At 42.2% G+C, this 16,093-nt stretch overlaps 1 protein-coding gene across 2 annotated transcripts in view; it reads left to right on the top strand.

The window, feature by feature from the left end:
- zswim8 (zinc finger, SWIM-type containing 8) overlaps positions 1–16,093 on the top strand; it is a 55,495-nt gene that overhangs the window by 13,466 nt on the left and 25,936 nt on the right. For both annotated transcript variants that reach the window (XM_069658582.1, XM_069658583.1), the window contains exons 3-8: positions 7,796–7,890; positions 13,862–14,034; positions 14,940–15,047; positions 15,124–15,205; positions 15,489–15,609; positions 15,704–15,905. In XM_069658582.1, the coding sequence (XP_069514683.1) occupies positions 7,796–7,890; positions 13,862–14,034; positions 14,940–15,047; positions 15,124–15,205; positions 15,489–15,609; positions 15,704–15,905 (781 nt within the window). The remainder of the gene's footprint in view (positions 1–7,795; positions 7,891–13,861; positions 14,035–14,939; positions 15,048–15,123; positions 15,206–15,488; positions 15,610–15,703; positions 15,906–16,093) is intronic.

Below are 16,093 nucleotides of genomic sequence, written 5' to 3'. Positions count from 1 at the left end.
GTTTTGGGCCGAGCACAATAACTTCAGTTTTGTCTGAATTAAGTAGCAGAAAGTTTCTAGTCATCCAGATCTTTATGTCCTTAAGGCATGCTTCTAGTTTAGATAGCTGATTGGTGTCGTCTGGCTTCATAGATGAGTATAATTGAGTATCATCTGCATAACAATGAAAATTAATGGAGTGTTTCCTCATGGTATTACCAAGAGGAAGCATATATAAGGTAAAAAGAATCGGTCCGAGCACAGAACCTTGTGGAACTCCATGACTAACTTTGGTGTGCATAGAGGACAAATGAACATTAACAAACTGAGATCGATCTGATAAATAAGATTTAAACCAACTTAATGCAGATCATGTAATGCCAATTAAATGTTCTAGTCTCTGTAACGGATGTGATGGTCTATCGTGTCGAAAGCGGCACTAAGATCTAACAGGACGAGTACAGAGAGAAGTCCTCTGTCTGTGAAGCAGTAAGTAGATCATTTGAAACTCACACAAGTGCTGTCTCAGTGCTATAGTGGACTCTAAATCCTGACTGAAAGTCCTCAAATAAACTGTTGTTATGAAGAAAGTCACATAATTGATTAGCGACTGCTTTCTCAAGGATCTTTGAGATAAAAGGAAGGTTAGATATAGGTCTATAGTTAGCTAAGGTGACTGAATCTAGGGTAGGCTTTTTAAGAAGTGGCTTAATTACAGCTAGTTTAAAAGACTGGGCTACATAGCCAGTCAATAAAGACATATTGATCATATCTAGTAAAGAAGTGCTAATTGAGGGAAAGACTTCCTTAAGCAGCTTGGTTGGAATCGGGTCTAAAAGACAGGTTGATGGTTTAGACGAAGATATCAGAGAATTTAGCTCAGGAAGGTCAATTGGAGAAAAACAGTCAAGGTAAACATCAGGTTTTTGAGCAGTTTCCAAAGATACATCTGCACCAGTTAACGGCAGGAGGTTACAAATTTTGTCTCTTATCTTTAGGATTTTGTCATTAAAGAAGCTCATGAAATCATCACTGCTGAGGCCTATAGGAATACTTGGCTCAGTGGAGCTGTGACTCTCTGTCAGCCTGGCTACAGTGCTTAAAAGGTACCTGGGATTGTTTTTATGTTCTTCTATGAGGGAGGAGTAGTAGACACCTCGAGTATGCCGTAGGGCCTTCCTGTATATATTAAGACTATTTTGTCAGAGTAAACGAGACTCTTCTGTTTTGGTGGATCGCCACATTCTTTCAAATTTACGCGACATTTGCTTCAAGTTACGAGTTTCTGAGTCATACCATGGAGCTAGCTTCTGTCGTTTAATAATCTTCTTTTTTAAGGGGGCAATCGAGTCTAGAGTACTTCTCAGCAAACCTGCAGTACTATCAACAAACTGATCAATCTGAGAGGGACTAACATTAGCATAAGAGCCTTCTGTAGTAATCAGATGTGGTAAAGAATTAAAAGCAGCTGGAATTGTTTCCTTAAATTTAGCTACAGCCCTATCAGACAAACATCTTGTGAGTACATTTTTGTTAACTGGAGAGTAGTCGGTTAATAGGACATCGAATGTTACTAAAAAGTGATCTGATGAAAGAGGATTTTGTGGGAAGACAATTAAGTTTTCGGTTTCAAGGCCATAAGCTAGAAAAAAGGTGGAGGGTGTGGTTAAAGCGGTGAGTAGACTGGTTTACACTCTGAGTGAAACCAATAGAGTCCAAAAGGGACATAAATGCCATGCTAAGACTATCATTATCAACATCTACATGAATATTGAAGTCCCCTACAATAATTATTTTATCTGAACTCAGGACTAAATCTGATAAAAACTCTGAGAATTCAGTTAGAAAATCAGAGTTTGCGCCAGGAGGGCGGTATACTATCACAAATAAAACAGGCTATAAAGTTTTCCAAGCTGGGTGTGAAAAACTCAGAACAAGGCTTTCAAAAGAGCTGAAAATAAGTTTTGGTCGAGGGTTGATTAGAAGACTAGAACTGAAAATAGCTGCCACTCCACCACCTCGACCAGTGTCTCGAGGAATATGAGTATTAAGATGACTGGGAGGAGTGGATTCATTTAAGCTGACATATTCTTCCTGACACAGCCAAGTCTCAGTTAAAGAGAGTAAATCAATATGATAATCTGATATCAGATCGTTCACTAATAGAGCTTTAGATGACAGGGATCTGATATTTAACAGACCACATTTAATTCTCATATTTTTTGGCATATCTTCGGTTGTTGTTTCAATTTTTATTAAATTTTTTTGATTTACTCCTTTTTTATTTAAGTTTGAATTAACTGTAATAAAAGGCCTGGGTTGGGGGCAGACACAGTCTCTATAACATTAACATTGTGGCTGGGAAACTGCTCACAGGGAAGCTCAGAGGAGTGTGTAGGACTACAGCTCTGGGACATTATGGGGCATGCTGGGACATTCTAGTACATTCTTGGGCATTCTGGGACTTTATAGGGCATGCTGGGGCATAGTGGGGCATGCTGGGGCATAGTGGGGCATGCTGGGACATAGCAGGACATTATGGGGCATTATGGCGAATAATTGAACATTATGGGACATTCTGGGGCATGCTGGGACATACTGGGACATTATGGGGCATAATGGGACATAATGGGACATACTGGGACATTCTGGGGTATTCCAGGACTTTATGGGGCATGCTGGGACATTCTCAGGGTTCCCTCATGCCCTGGAAAACCTGGAAAACCTGGAAAATGATTGGCCAATTTTCCAGTCATGGAAAACATATGGAAAATGACAAAAAAGGTCAAATGTCCTGGAAACGGATACGTTTTCCTGGAAAATTATTTATCCTCCCCCTGCCTTGTGAGCGAATTCAAACTGGTTAAAAGTTATGCGCATGCATGTCTGTTGTCACCTTTTTCTGGGCAACATTAAGGCACAGCGCTTCTCTGCTTTTAGCCGGCGCAGCGCCCCACGTGACGCTACCAGCCAATCAAATTTGCATTTCCGCTTAGAGCAGTTCTGCAACCCAGTGCTTCCAATTGACTTTGTCGCTAGATTTAGCGACTTTTCAGACCCTGTTAAGGACTTAGCGACTAGAGACAAAACTAGGGACTGTATGTTGAAAATTGTCGCTAGTATTGGTCCGCGAGTGTGAGGTTTTTCTCTCCCGCGGCCACAGGCTCCTGTCTGTCCTCCGTTGAGTGACAGGCAGAGGAGCCGAGGAGGGTTATAGTGGGCGTGTCGTTCAGAACACTTACAAAGAATGAGGGGGACAGGGGAATGTATTAGTGTATGACGTGATAACTTGTCTCTGTAGCGGCTGAAAATGTCCTGGAAAAGTCCTGGAAAATAATTTCAGGAAAAGAGTGGGAACCCTGATTCTAGTACATTCTGGGGCATTCTGGGACTTTATAGGGCATGCTGGGACATTATGGGACCAAGCACCAGCTGAGCAGGATCAGAGGAGAAGTTAAATGTATTTAGGAGAGAGGCACGCAAGATGGTGCCACTGTAAGACGCTTTTTAGGTGCTCTGGTGAATTTCTTCTTGTTCAAAGCTTGAATTCATCTGCCCAAGGACAAGAAACATGTAAATTGTTTTCTAACATTAAGGACATGCTGGGGCATTCTGGGGCATCATGAGACATTATTCTCAAGATCCCTCTATTTTCTTTTTTTCCCTGAAAACAAAAGATGGTATATGGTTACTTTTTTGGTCTTTTCGGGAGGGGTAGCCTTAATTCTTGAGCTTTCTGTTCATAGACTAATGTGAGTAAATTACTTGCATTACCATTACCACTGATAAAAAGATGCAGGATATATACATATATATACAGTACTGTGCAAAAGTTTTAAGCAGGTGTGAAAAAATGCTGTAAACTAAGAATGCTTTCAAAAATATAAATAATAATAATAATTGTTTATTTTGATCAATTTTAAAATGATCAGTGAGCGAACAAAAGAAAAATCTATATCAAATCAATATTTGGTTTTACTACCCTTTGCTTTCAAACCAGCAGCAATTCTTAGAGGTACACCTGCACAAAGTCAGGGATTTTGTAGGATTACAGTCAGGTGTATGATCAACCAATTATACCAACCAGGTGCTAATGATCATCAACAATGTAGGTTGAAACACAGTCATTAAGTGAAACAGAAAAAGCTGTGTGGGAGGCTTAAAACTGGCTGAGGAACAGCCAAACCGTGCTACCAAGGTGAGGTTGTGGAAGACAGTTTCATGTTACAGGTCAGACACCATGGCAAGACTGAGCACAGCAACAAGATACAAGGTAGTTATACTGCATCAGCAAGGTCTCTCCCAGACAAAGATTTCAAAGCACACTGGGGTTTCAAGATGTGCTGTTCAAGCTCTTTTGAAGAAGCACAAAGAAACGGGCGATGTTGAGTGGTCGGCCAAGGAAACTTAGTGCAGCAGATGAAAAACACATCAAGCTTATTTCCCTTCCAAATGGGAAGATGTCCAGCAGAGCTATCAGCTCAGAACTGGCAGAAACCAGTAAGACCCAGGTACACCCATCTACTGTCCGGAGAAGTCTGGCCACAAGTGGTCTTCATGGAAGAGTTGCAGCCAAAAAGCCTCCGACATGGAAACAAGGCCAAGCCACTCAACTATGCACGAAAAACATAGGAACTGGGCTGCAGAGAAATGGCAGCAGGTGCTCTGGACTGATGAGTCAAAATGTGAAATATTTGGCTGTAGCAGAAGGCAGTTTGTTTGCTGAAGGGCCGGAGAGCGCTAAAATAACGAGTGTCTGCAGGCAACAGTAAAGCATGGTGGAGGTTCCTTGCAGGTTTGGGGCTGCATTTCTGCAAAGGAGTTGTAGATTTGGTCAGGATTAATGGTGTCCTCAATGCTGAGAAATACAGGCACAGGACATTACAGATAAGATTTTGGCTGTCTTTAAGGAATGTACTGAAAATGGAGAGCTAACTGAATCGATGAAACAAGGCCTCATTCCCCTAAACCAACCAAAGATAAGTTACATTTAGATAACTGGCGTCCCATATCATTATTAAATTCAGATTATAAATAATTTGCTTCACTCTATGCCAAGAGACGATGATATCACCAACTCAGTCTGGATTTCTGACGGACAGACACATAAGTAATAATATTGGTTTAATCCTACATATCTTAGGTGATTCTGATTTAGTTAACAAAGAAGCAGTTATATTGTTTTTAAATTTTTACCAAGCCTTCGACACTGTGGAACACCAATTCATAAATTAAGCTTTACTTCATTTTGGCTTTGGGGAAAATTTCAGAAAAATGGCTCAAACCCTATAAATGTATCAATAGCAGTGTCTCTTTAGTTAATGGCTCTTCACCTCAGTTTGAAGTTAAGAGGTATCAGACAGGGGTGTAATGGTAACCTAAGGTCCATTATGTGTATGATGTGGTGAGGGTGAACATGTTTTTTTTTCAATGATCAATTTTACCTTCATATATAAATCACATTTGTAAAATGTTATTGCTTAACTGTTTGTGGACATGGCATTCATATAGGACCAAGAATTATTTATTTCATATACGTTCGGGAATTTATAAATAGAGGGGAAGTGACGTCTCGAGGGGGAACGGCGAGAGTATGCGCTGCAGGTTGGCAGACACCGTTTGGAGAGACCTGGCGAAGAAATCCTTTCCTGGGGAATATTAATGTGGATTATGTCATTGATCAGGAAAATCGAATTATTTCCTTTCCAATTGGATTATTTGGGGATCTTGTCTCGGAGTCTAAACGGACTGGGTGAGGTTGCGTGGAACTTTATTTATTAAGCCGTGGCACCTCGCTGCACTGCCATCTGGACCTCCATTGACATTATTTCTTTTTGGACATTATTATTTTTAAGCATTTATTTAATGAACTTTGGAGACTTGTGTGAAACTTTTGGACTGAAACATTGGGTTTGATGATTGTTGAGTGAATTTAGTTTGGCATTTACGCATCTGTTTCCGTTTCTTTGTTCTGTTTGGCGCCGACTCGGTCGGTTGTTTTAAGTTAACATATAACAATAACACTCTTGTTCAACACTTATGTGCCTCTTTCGTTATTTATTATTTTTTTCCTACATTATAGTGAACTGAAAAGGAAGTTCTGTGTTGTGTTTTGACCATATTGAGTCATTCTAAGTTTCGGCAATTCCGCCCGTAACCTGTTTTTTGTGCGTTGTGCAGTTCTCCTTAACCAAATAGTTTAGGTGAATTGTTACAGGGGTGCCAGATATCCCCATTTTTATTATCAATTGCTGTCGAACTCATTAACCTGTATAGGGGACATTGTACAGATATTGAAGTATAAAAATGTGAAATTCAGTACATGTACAATAACAGTACATGATTCTGATAAGACAGCATTAAGTGGTATAGATGTAAAAACAACAGTAAGATATCTTGGCATCTTAATAAATAAGTTGGCTTCTGAGAGAGTTTCTGCCAACTGCTGGTTGCAAAGAGACCTTACCATCCAAGGGCGTGTACTGCAGTCAAAGGCAGAAGGTATCTCAAGAATAGTATAACCTGCCATCTCACTTTATGTTGACCCAAAGACATGAACAGCCTTTGATTATCTCCTATTTAAGTTCATGTGGAAAAACAAAAGCGAATATGTTCAAAGAAAAAGTTACGCAGACGGGGGCTTTAATGCATTCGATTTTCAAACAATCAGAATTTCAAGATCAATTGCAGACAAGCAGTGCTTGTCTAAAAAAATGCTGGACACAGATCCTGTGGGATCCAGGCGTTATAATCGCCATCTCAGAAAAATACTGACCTCAGCTCAGTTATTTTCCCAAATCGATTCTTTTATGGAAACTCACTTTTCCAGAAGTCTTATCAGAGAGAGTGTGGTCAGACCCTCATAAATTCCCCATTCCAAATAAAGTCAAAGAAGTTCACTTTAAGATATTGGATAGATAATACCCTTGTAATAAATGATTACATAAATATAAAGAAGACTTTTCTCCTGTTTGTTCTTTCTTTACAACAGATATTGAATCAATATCTCACTTATTTTATTAATGTACTTACTCTCAAGAGCTCTGTTGATTTTTCAAAGTTTTAATAGATTGACACCAAGATTAGAAGACATGGTCTTCTTTCTGATTTGTAATACAGACTCACAATCAATATACGATGATCTCAAACTGGTCTTGTCTGCAAATATCACATCCATAAAGCTAGAGTGCTTCAGAACTATATGTCTTTGACTCTGTCTCTAAGATAGGAACAAACCAAAAAGCTATTAAAACCTCCCAACTACTCGAAAAAATACTATGTAGCAAAAACGAATAAGATGCATATGTATCTCCCTCGTACAACTTGTTTGCATTGATTTTTGTCTTGGTGTATTGATTTTTGTTGTAAATGTTAATTTGTGTTATGATAAAATGTTATGAAATGTTGAAATGTTAAATGATCATATTTCAAGATGTATTAATGGAAAATTGTAAGAATATCATTTTGTAAATTATGAAATATGATCAACAAAGTATTTAAAAAAAAGATGTGTTTAGTTTGCACTTTGGTAACGCTATTTTATATCACTCTCTCTGTCTGTCTGTATGTCTGTCTCTCTCTCTCTCTGTGTCTGTCTGTCTGTCTGTCTGTCTCTCTCTCTCTCTCTCTCTGTGTCTGTCTGTCTGTCTGTCTCTATCTCTGTGTCTGTCTGTCTGTCTGTCTGTCTGTCTCTCTCTCTCTGTCTGTCCGTCTCTCTGTCTCTCTGTCTCTCTGTCTCTGTCTGCCTGCCTGTCTGTGTCTCTCTGTCTCTCTATCTTTCTGTCTGTCTGCCTGTCTGTCTGTGTCCTGGTTGCAGGTTGTATTCCTGCCTTGCTAATGGGAGTCCAGATGAGTTCCAGCGAGGAGAGCAGCTGTACAGAATCAGAGCCGTCAAAGACCCTCTGCAGATCGGTCAGTCCTATTCTAATATCCACTCTACACTCACCAGCTTTATTAGGCACACCTGTTATCTGTACACCTGTTCCACTGCTCGTTAATGCAAATATCTAATCTGCCAATCACATGGCAGCAACTCAATACATTAAGGCATGTAGACATGGTCAAGACGATCTGCTGAAGTTCAAACCGAGCATCAGAACGGGGAGAAAGGTGATCTTAGTGACTTTGAAGGTGGCATGGTTGTTGGTGCCAGACGGGTTGGTCTGAGTATTTCACACACTGCTGCACAACATGCACAACCATGTCTAGGGTTGACAGAGAATGGAAAAGAGAACATATCCGGTGAGCGGCAGTTCTCTGTCTGAAAATGCCTTGTTGTTGCAGAGGTCAGAGGAGAGTGGACAGACTGGTTAGCTGGAAACAGCAGCTAACTCGCTCTGAACTGTTGATGATTGCTGCTTATCATAACGGACTGATCCAAGCAGACAGTAAGGATCCTTTCCCTGATGTTAAACTTGTTCCTGTTTTCAAATGTGATGTTGGTCATCTGCTGAAACTGAATGTTGCTGGCGATAAATCAGTGAACATGTTAACAGGTACAACCATGTATTATTTTTTGGTCAAAGTGTTAAACCAGAACAAACTCAAAGGTCGAGTTGACTCGCCATGGAGAGCTCATCTGGCTCTGACAGAGGCCCAGAGTGGAGAGCACTTTATAAACCACCGCTAACTAAGAGGGCTGCTGATTTACAGTGGAGAGTGTTACATGGTGTTGTTGCTGTGAATGCGTTTGTTTCTGTCATTAATCCCGATGTCTCAGACACCTGTCCTTTCTGTCCTCACATAGAGACTGTGTTTCATTGTTTCTTGGAGTGTGGTCGGCTCCTGTCTCTCTTTCAGATGTTGGCTCACGTTTTCTTTGTTTGGTGAGGTCTTCTCTCATCACGTGTTTATGCTGGGTTACAAGTACGACAGAAAAAACAAATCAAAATGTCAACTGTTCAATTTCCTTTTGGGGCAGGCTAAAATAGCTGTTTAACTGAGCAGGCGAAAGAAGGTTCTCTGGATGCTGATGTAAAGATGATCTTTGTCCGCATGTTAAAGGCCAGACTGAGGCCATTTTATATTCTCTGTTTAGAGTCAAATAACAATTTAGTCTGCTTTGGTTTTTGGTTACATTTCTCCAATGTTCTAAATATAAGTCTTTGGATTGATTCATAATGACTTTTATTCTGCTGTGTTGTTTTGTCTCTCTCTCTCTGACTCTGTCTCTCTCTCTCTGTCTCTCTCTCTCTGACTCTCAAATTCAAAATCAAATTGGGTCTTCAGTGCTATGAATTGAAGTGTGTCTTTCTGACTTGAGTTTAGATGTTTCCAAAATGTTATTGCTCGTTTCTGTATGTTTAACAGTAATGGAAAACGCCCCAGTTCTGCTCGGCAGGCGTTATTTGGTGTCTTCCTTTGAACGTTTAGAGTTATCCGACAGAATTCAGTGTGGAGGGCCTCTATTGGGTGTTTGTCCCATGAGTCATGCTCTAATCGACTGAGCGGGCCCAAGATCTCACTTCCATACAAAGCTATTGGTAAGATTACGTTATCAAATATTTTCTTCCAGATTCTAACTGGAATGTTAATGTTGAATAATTTGCTTTTTAATGCATACATTGCCCTGTCTGCTTTGTCTTTGAGTGCATTTATTGCCAAATTGAAATTTCCTGATGCAGATATGGTCAGACCAAGGTAAGTATAGTTCTTTGTGTGTTTAATTTGGGTGGTATTCAAATTAAAATGGGATTTGTTTTCAAGACATTTGGGTTTTTTCTGAAAGATCATGATTTGGGTTTTCTTCAAATTGACCTCCAAAGCCCAGTTTTGGCAGAATTGTTCCAGGATGGTCAGATTTTGTTGAAGACCATCTCTGGTTGAGGACAACAGAATAAGGTCATCTGCATAAAGCAGGTATAATACCTCTGTGTCTCAGAGTGTGAGGCCCGGAGCTGCTGAACGCTCCAACTGCTCTGCGAGTTCGTGGTGTACATGTTGAATAATGTCGGACTTAAACAGCATCCTTGCTTCACACCGCGTCCTTGAGTGAAATATTCTGTTCTTTGATTGTTGATCTTCACAGCACACTGGTTGTGTTTGTACATACATTTCATGAGGTCATATACCTTACCACCTATTCCACTTTGAAGAAGTTTGAAGAAAAGTCCTTCATGCCAATTCGAATCGTAGGCTTTTTTGAAATCGATGAAACAAGCGAATATTTTCCCTCCCTTTTTTTGGTGGCCATGTTTGTTAATTAAAGTGTGTAAGGTGTATATATGATGGATGGGTGATTTGGAAGAAAGCCAATTTGACCGTTACTAAGTGTGTTTTCTTCTTGAATAAAGGTTAGTATCCTGGAGTTTAGGATACTACAGAATATTTTCCCAAGGTTGCTGTTGACACAGATCCCTCTGTAGTTATGCGGGTCTGATTTGTTCCCATTTTTATAGATTGGGTTGATCAGCCCCTGGTTCCAGACATCAGGAAAGCAGCCAGCAGTCAGCACCATGTTGAACAGTTTAACTATTGCAGTTTGCAGCTGGGGGGTTCTGTTCTTCAGCATTTAATTTTTGATGCAATCTGTGCCACACGCTTTCTTTGAATGTAGAGTTTTCAGTTTGTCTGTTAACTCTTTCTGTGTGATCGGGTAATCTAATGGATTTTGGTTGTTCCTTGATGGCTGATTCAAGGTTGTTTAATTTAGTTTTAATTTCAGTTTGATTTTTGTTCAGGTCTTCATGTGGGATGTTTTTGTAGAGGACATTAAAATAGTTTTCCCAGATGTCTCCATCTTGTATTGTTAATTGTTGTGGCTTTGTAGTTTGTAAAGTGTTCAACATGTCCCAGAACTGACCCTGGTCTGCTGCGTGTTCAATCTCCTCCAGTGTTTTGTTGGTGTAATGATATTTATTTTGTCTGATGGTCTGTTAATACTGTTTTAAAGTCTCAAAGTATTCCTGTAGCAGTGTTGAGTCGTGTTGCTTTCTGTGTTTTTGGTTTGATAGCCGTCTTAAGTGTTTTCTCTTTACATTCACTGTCGAACTATTTTTTTGTTTACCATTTTGATGTTTTCTTTTTGTTTTCCCAAGCTTTGCATTTAATGCAGCTTTTTGAAATATACAGTTAATGTCTTTCGTCGCTGTGTTAACTCCTTCACAGTTATTTTGGTAGTGTGAACTGTTGAATGTGTTTATAGCATGTTTTATTTCATTTGAATTCAAAGTTTGTACAAATTGTTCAGCACTGTTTGGAGCCCATCTGTATGACTGCTTTAGATCGTACAGCTTACTGGGCTGTTTCTTAACAGTATCTCTCGTGTGTTTTCTCAAGTAAATATTAATCTGGCTGTGATCTGACAGAGGGGTTTGTGTTCGGACAGTGAAAGCACTGAATGAGGAGGGGTCCATGTCTGAGATGGCATAGTCGACTACACTTGTCCCAAGAGCTGAACAGCAGGTGAAGCGTCCCAAACTGTCTCCTCCGATCCTCTGAACATATACAGGCCTGAGACTCTTTACCATTTCTGTTCATCATCATAAATCTACCTCACAAATGTCTGTGTGTTCATCAATTTTAAGCCAGATGTGGTTTTTGCTTTGTTTGACGGTTGTGATGTGTTTGCTGAGATCAGCTTTGTGCCAGATTATTATTCCTCCTGAATCTCGACCACGATGTACTGTGCTCAGTTTAACTGAAGGTACTGTGGTTTCATTGTAGCCTGAGGGACACTGAGTAACTGTATCCGATCGACACCACGTTTCTAACAGAATCACAATATCAATATCCTTTATGTTATTTAAGAAATCAGGGTCTGTGGTCTTAAGACCAAAGGTGCTCGAGTACAAGCCCTGAATATTCCAAAAGCTTATAGTGAAAGATTTCATTCGTGAGAAACAGAAAATAAATTCAACCAAAACATGAACAAAACGAAACAGACGAAAGATCAATCAATCAAACCTTTAGACTAACTTTGTGTGTGTGTGCGTGTGTGTGTGTATGCGTGTGTGTGTGTTCTTATCTAAGGTATCTCTGTACCTCATGTTTGCAGTAGTCTGTTACACAGTGTATGGAGCATCTCTTTGATCGCCCCTAGTTCAGACATTGGTGTAGTGGATAGCAGAGGTGTACGATTGTTCATCGTAGATGCGTAGGTCATCTGTTGGTGATGGTGGGGGGGTCTGTAGTTCCTGGGAGCAGCTGTGTGGGCGAGACTGTTGGGGTTGCGACTAAGGGTAATCCTTCAATGTTTTTGCAAACGTTCTCATCCCAGCCTTGTTCAGGTGTATCCCGTCATAGAGATCACATGTTCCAATGTTGGTGTGGTGAGCGAGGTGGATGTTTGGGAGGGCTGCACAGCTCCTTGAGATGTCCATGTTGATCTCGTGGATGACATGTGGAGGGGTGTCTGTCCTGGGGAGAAGGGTAGAAAGAATCACCCTGCTGTCAGGGAACTCCATGGAGGCCCTCTCAGCCACCTTGGTCATGGCCTCAGCAGTGCCCCGGCGTAGGGTGTGGAGGTCATTTGTGCCTGTATGCACCACGATGTACTGGGGGCTTCCCAATGTGTCCTGTCTGAGCAGCTCCATGGTTCCTGTGTTTCGGCAGCATTTGGCTGTGGTGTTGAGGCCAGGGAAGGGGCGTTTGGTGTCCAAGTATTTGCCATTGGAGTCCATCAGTAGGACCACCTGGGCTTCTGGCTTGGCTGGTCTGTCAGGGTCGGACTCTGTGTTTGATAGGGGTTGGGCAGCAGGGAGGGAGATTGTGTCAGGGGGGGAGTCTTTGGGTGTCAGGGTCAGAGAGGTGAGTAAAGGCTGTGGAAGGGGGGAGCTGCCAGTGTTGCAGGGAGTTGATGTTGAGACAGCTGCATGTGTGTAGCTAGGGGGAGATACCTGACAGCTCTTCTTCTGCAGTTGTTCCCGCATCTCTTGTAGCTCTCTGCTGAAGTTCAAGTCTCTGTTGGCTGCGTCCTCCTTCATTCTCATGGTCTGGGCTCGTAGTGTGGTGTTCTCCTCCTCCAGCTCACGTATGGTCTGTGTCAGCTGTCTGAGTCTCCTCTGGGTCTCCCTGAGCTCAGTGGTGGTTTCTTGGTTCTCCCTGCTCAGCTCTGTGATGGCCTCGTGGCTGTCGTGCTTTAGCTGTTGGAGCTCATGTCTCAGCTGTTGGGTGGTATCAGACTCAGCTAGTCTGGCCAAAGTGAGCTCCTTGAATTCAGTGAAGTCCAGCTCCAGGAGGGACAGGCTCTCTCTTCTCTTGTTTTTGGAGGAGCTTGGGGGGTGTTGGAGGGACAGAGCTGGATAGACTGGTTGTTCGCTTCAGGTCTGGCTCTGTGACCTCTGGGACGACTGTGTCCTCCTCCTCTTCTTGATCTAATGCTGTGTCTCCTCCTTTAGTGCTGCTGCTGGTACTGGGTCGATCTCTCTCAGCCTCTGCTTTCATCTTGAGGAAGAGTTTCTCAAAGGAGTTGAGCTTGCCTCATGTCCCTGTACTAGCATTGTACCCTTTTTGGTATAGTAGGTAAAAGTGAGCAGAGGGTTGTCCGTGTCAATGGTTTCATCCTGACACACTGTTAAACGGCCACCACGACCGATGCCTTCTTTGACAATGTGTGTGTAATTATTACAAATGACCTTCTTCCATATGCTGATGTTGTCCGTATGAAAGAGGACGTTGTTTTTTATCTTTTTGTTGTTGCATAAGATGTAGTCAGCAAACAGCAGTTCTGCTTTGGACAGGAGCGTTGCCTCTGTGTTTTTTCTTGGCTCTAGCGCTGCTACAGTTAGCAGAGTATTCTACCTCTCTGCTGTTAGGTTCCGTCTCCATGGTAACACACTTTGTCAGGAGGATGAGATTCCAACCGATTTTAACTTATTCCAACTGTCAGAATTGCTAAGCTGTCTCTCTCTCTCTCCCTGTCTCTCTCTCTGTCGTCCCTCAGGTTTCCACCTCAGTGCGACGGTGGTATCGAGTCAGGCCGGTCAGTCTAAAGGAGCGTACAACGTGGCGGTCATGTTTGATCGCTGCCGCATCACTTCCTGTAGCTGCACCTGCGGGGCCGGGGCTAAATGGTGTGCCCATGTGGTGGCACTGTGTCTCTTCAGGATCCACAATGTGAGTGAGACTGTGTGTTCATCAGCTGTTCTCATTCTATCAACAGGAAACAGAGGAAGCAGCACAGGCCGGGTTTACCTGACTCACAATGAGGCCGAGGTGGAACCTTCCTCACCATGTGTGTGTAGCGTGCGTCATGGTTTTTAGGATTGTTAATTGTGTAGAATTTAACCTTTAAAGCCGGTTTTTATTATTTACATGGATAACGGCTGTTTATAGTTAAACATTAACATTAAACAAGTGTAGCTTTCCTTTACATGGCCCCCAACATGTGGCCCTGTTACAGTTAAATTAAAGCCATCGTTTTCATCCACACAGTGCACACCCAGAGGCTCCTGTGTTATAAAAGCTATTGATAGTGTTCTCAATCATGTATTACATATTCAGTGAGAAGGTCTGGGAGGACGAGTGTCGTTAAATCATGTAAACATGAGCTTTGCACACCCTCCTAATGACTTGGAAACTATATACCCTCGCTTTGACTCCTCGTCCTGTCCTGCACTCTGACCCTCCAGAACCAACAAAGCCACCGCAGCCCGTCAGTGACATGAAACATTCTGTTTTACCTGCCTGTGATGATCGGAGGATGTCTGCAGTGTTTCACCTGCCCTCTTGATTCTCCTCCTCACGAATGATGGGAACTTATTCTGAGCTTTAAAAGAAATAAACAGTTTAACAAATAATGATAATAGACACTGAGACATAAACTGGGGAAAAAGCTGCAGGTCTCAGGTGTCTGAGATACAGCCAGTATGATGTGTGAAACTTGACTTTTATTTTGTAGGATGTCATCAGGTTAAAAACACTTTTATCACAGCAAAGAGGATGTGTGATCAGCTGACCCGAGGTGTGTGTCTGTGTGTGTGTATCTTTGAGCCTCTGTATGTCTTTGTGTGTGTCTGCAGGCGTCGGCGGTGTGTCTACGGGCTCCAGTCTCGGAGTCTCTGTCTCGGCTACAGAGGGATCAGCTGCAGAAGTTTGCTCAGTACCTGATCAGTGAGCTTCCTCAGCAGGTAACAGGTGATCATCTGTATAAAAACACAAGTATAATAAGCTATCATGTGTGGTATTAATTAAGTGTTTCTACAGATTCTGCCCACAGCTCAGCGTCTGCTGGACGAGCTGCTGTCCTCTCAGTCCACAGCCATCAACACCGTGTGTGGAGCTCCAGGTACAGACTGACACACACTGTTACTGTAACAGTGAGACTTTTATTATAACAGACAGAGACAATAAGACAGGAGAGGTTTCAACACAGACTGGGCATCTGAGAACAAACATCAGCTGTTTAAATCTTTTCTAATCTGAAGACATCCCAGTTTCATCATGAACTCTTCCGGCAGCTAGATGGCAGCGATGTTATACAGAGCAGGTAGAGAGGAACATTTCCTGTCCTGTCCTCCTTTTCCTGCTCAAAGAGTGTCTGTGTGTTGTTACTGTGTGCGTTTGTGTAGACCCCACAGCTGGCCCTTCAGCGTCTGATCAGAGCACCTGGTACCTGGATGAGTCGACCCTCAGCGACAACATTAAAAAGACTTTGCACAAGTTCTGTGGGCCTTCACCTGTAGTCTTCAGGTACCAACTCCTGGTCTGACATCATGTTTTCACACGTTCAGATAAAGATTTTACTCAAAAGTAGTAACTATGTCTTTGTGTGTTGTCTCCACAGTGACGTGAACTCGATGTACCTGTCGTCCACGGAACCGCCGGCTGCAGCTGAGTGGGCATGTCTTCTGCGACCTCTGAGGGGCCGAGAACCTGAAGGCATCTGGAACCTTTTGTCCATCGTCAGAGAGATGTTTAAGAGACGAGACAGCAACGCCGCCCCACTGCTCGAGATCCTCACCGAGCAGTGCCTCACCTACGAACAGGTACGTGCTCAATACCAACAGGTACATCCTCACTACAGAGAGGTACATCCTCAATCGAGCAGGTACATCCTCACTATAAACAGATGCATCCTCAATACCAACAGATACATCCTCAATAGATACAGGTACATCCTCACTACAAACGGGTACATCCTCACTACAAACAGGTACATCCTCACTATAAACAG

The sequence above is a fragment of the Semicossyphus pulcher genome, unplaced genomic scaffold (genome assembly GCF_022749685.1).
Source record: "Semicossyphus pulcher isolate SPU_LCO1_2020_fin unplaced genomic scaffold, fSemPul1.0.p SCAF_12, whole genome shotgun sequence".
NCBI lineage: Eukaryota > Metazoa > Chordata > Actinopteri > Labriformes > Labridae > Semicossyphus > Semicossyphus pulcher.
The sequence above is the reverse complement of the archived record's forward strand: the minus strand, read 5'-3'. Positions and strand labels throughout refer to the sequence as shown.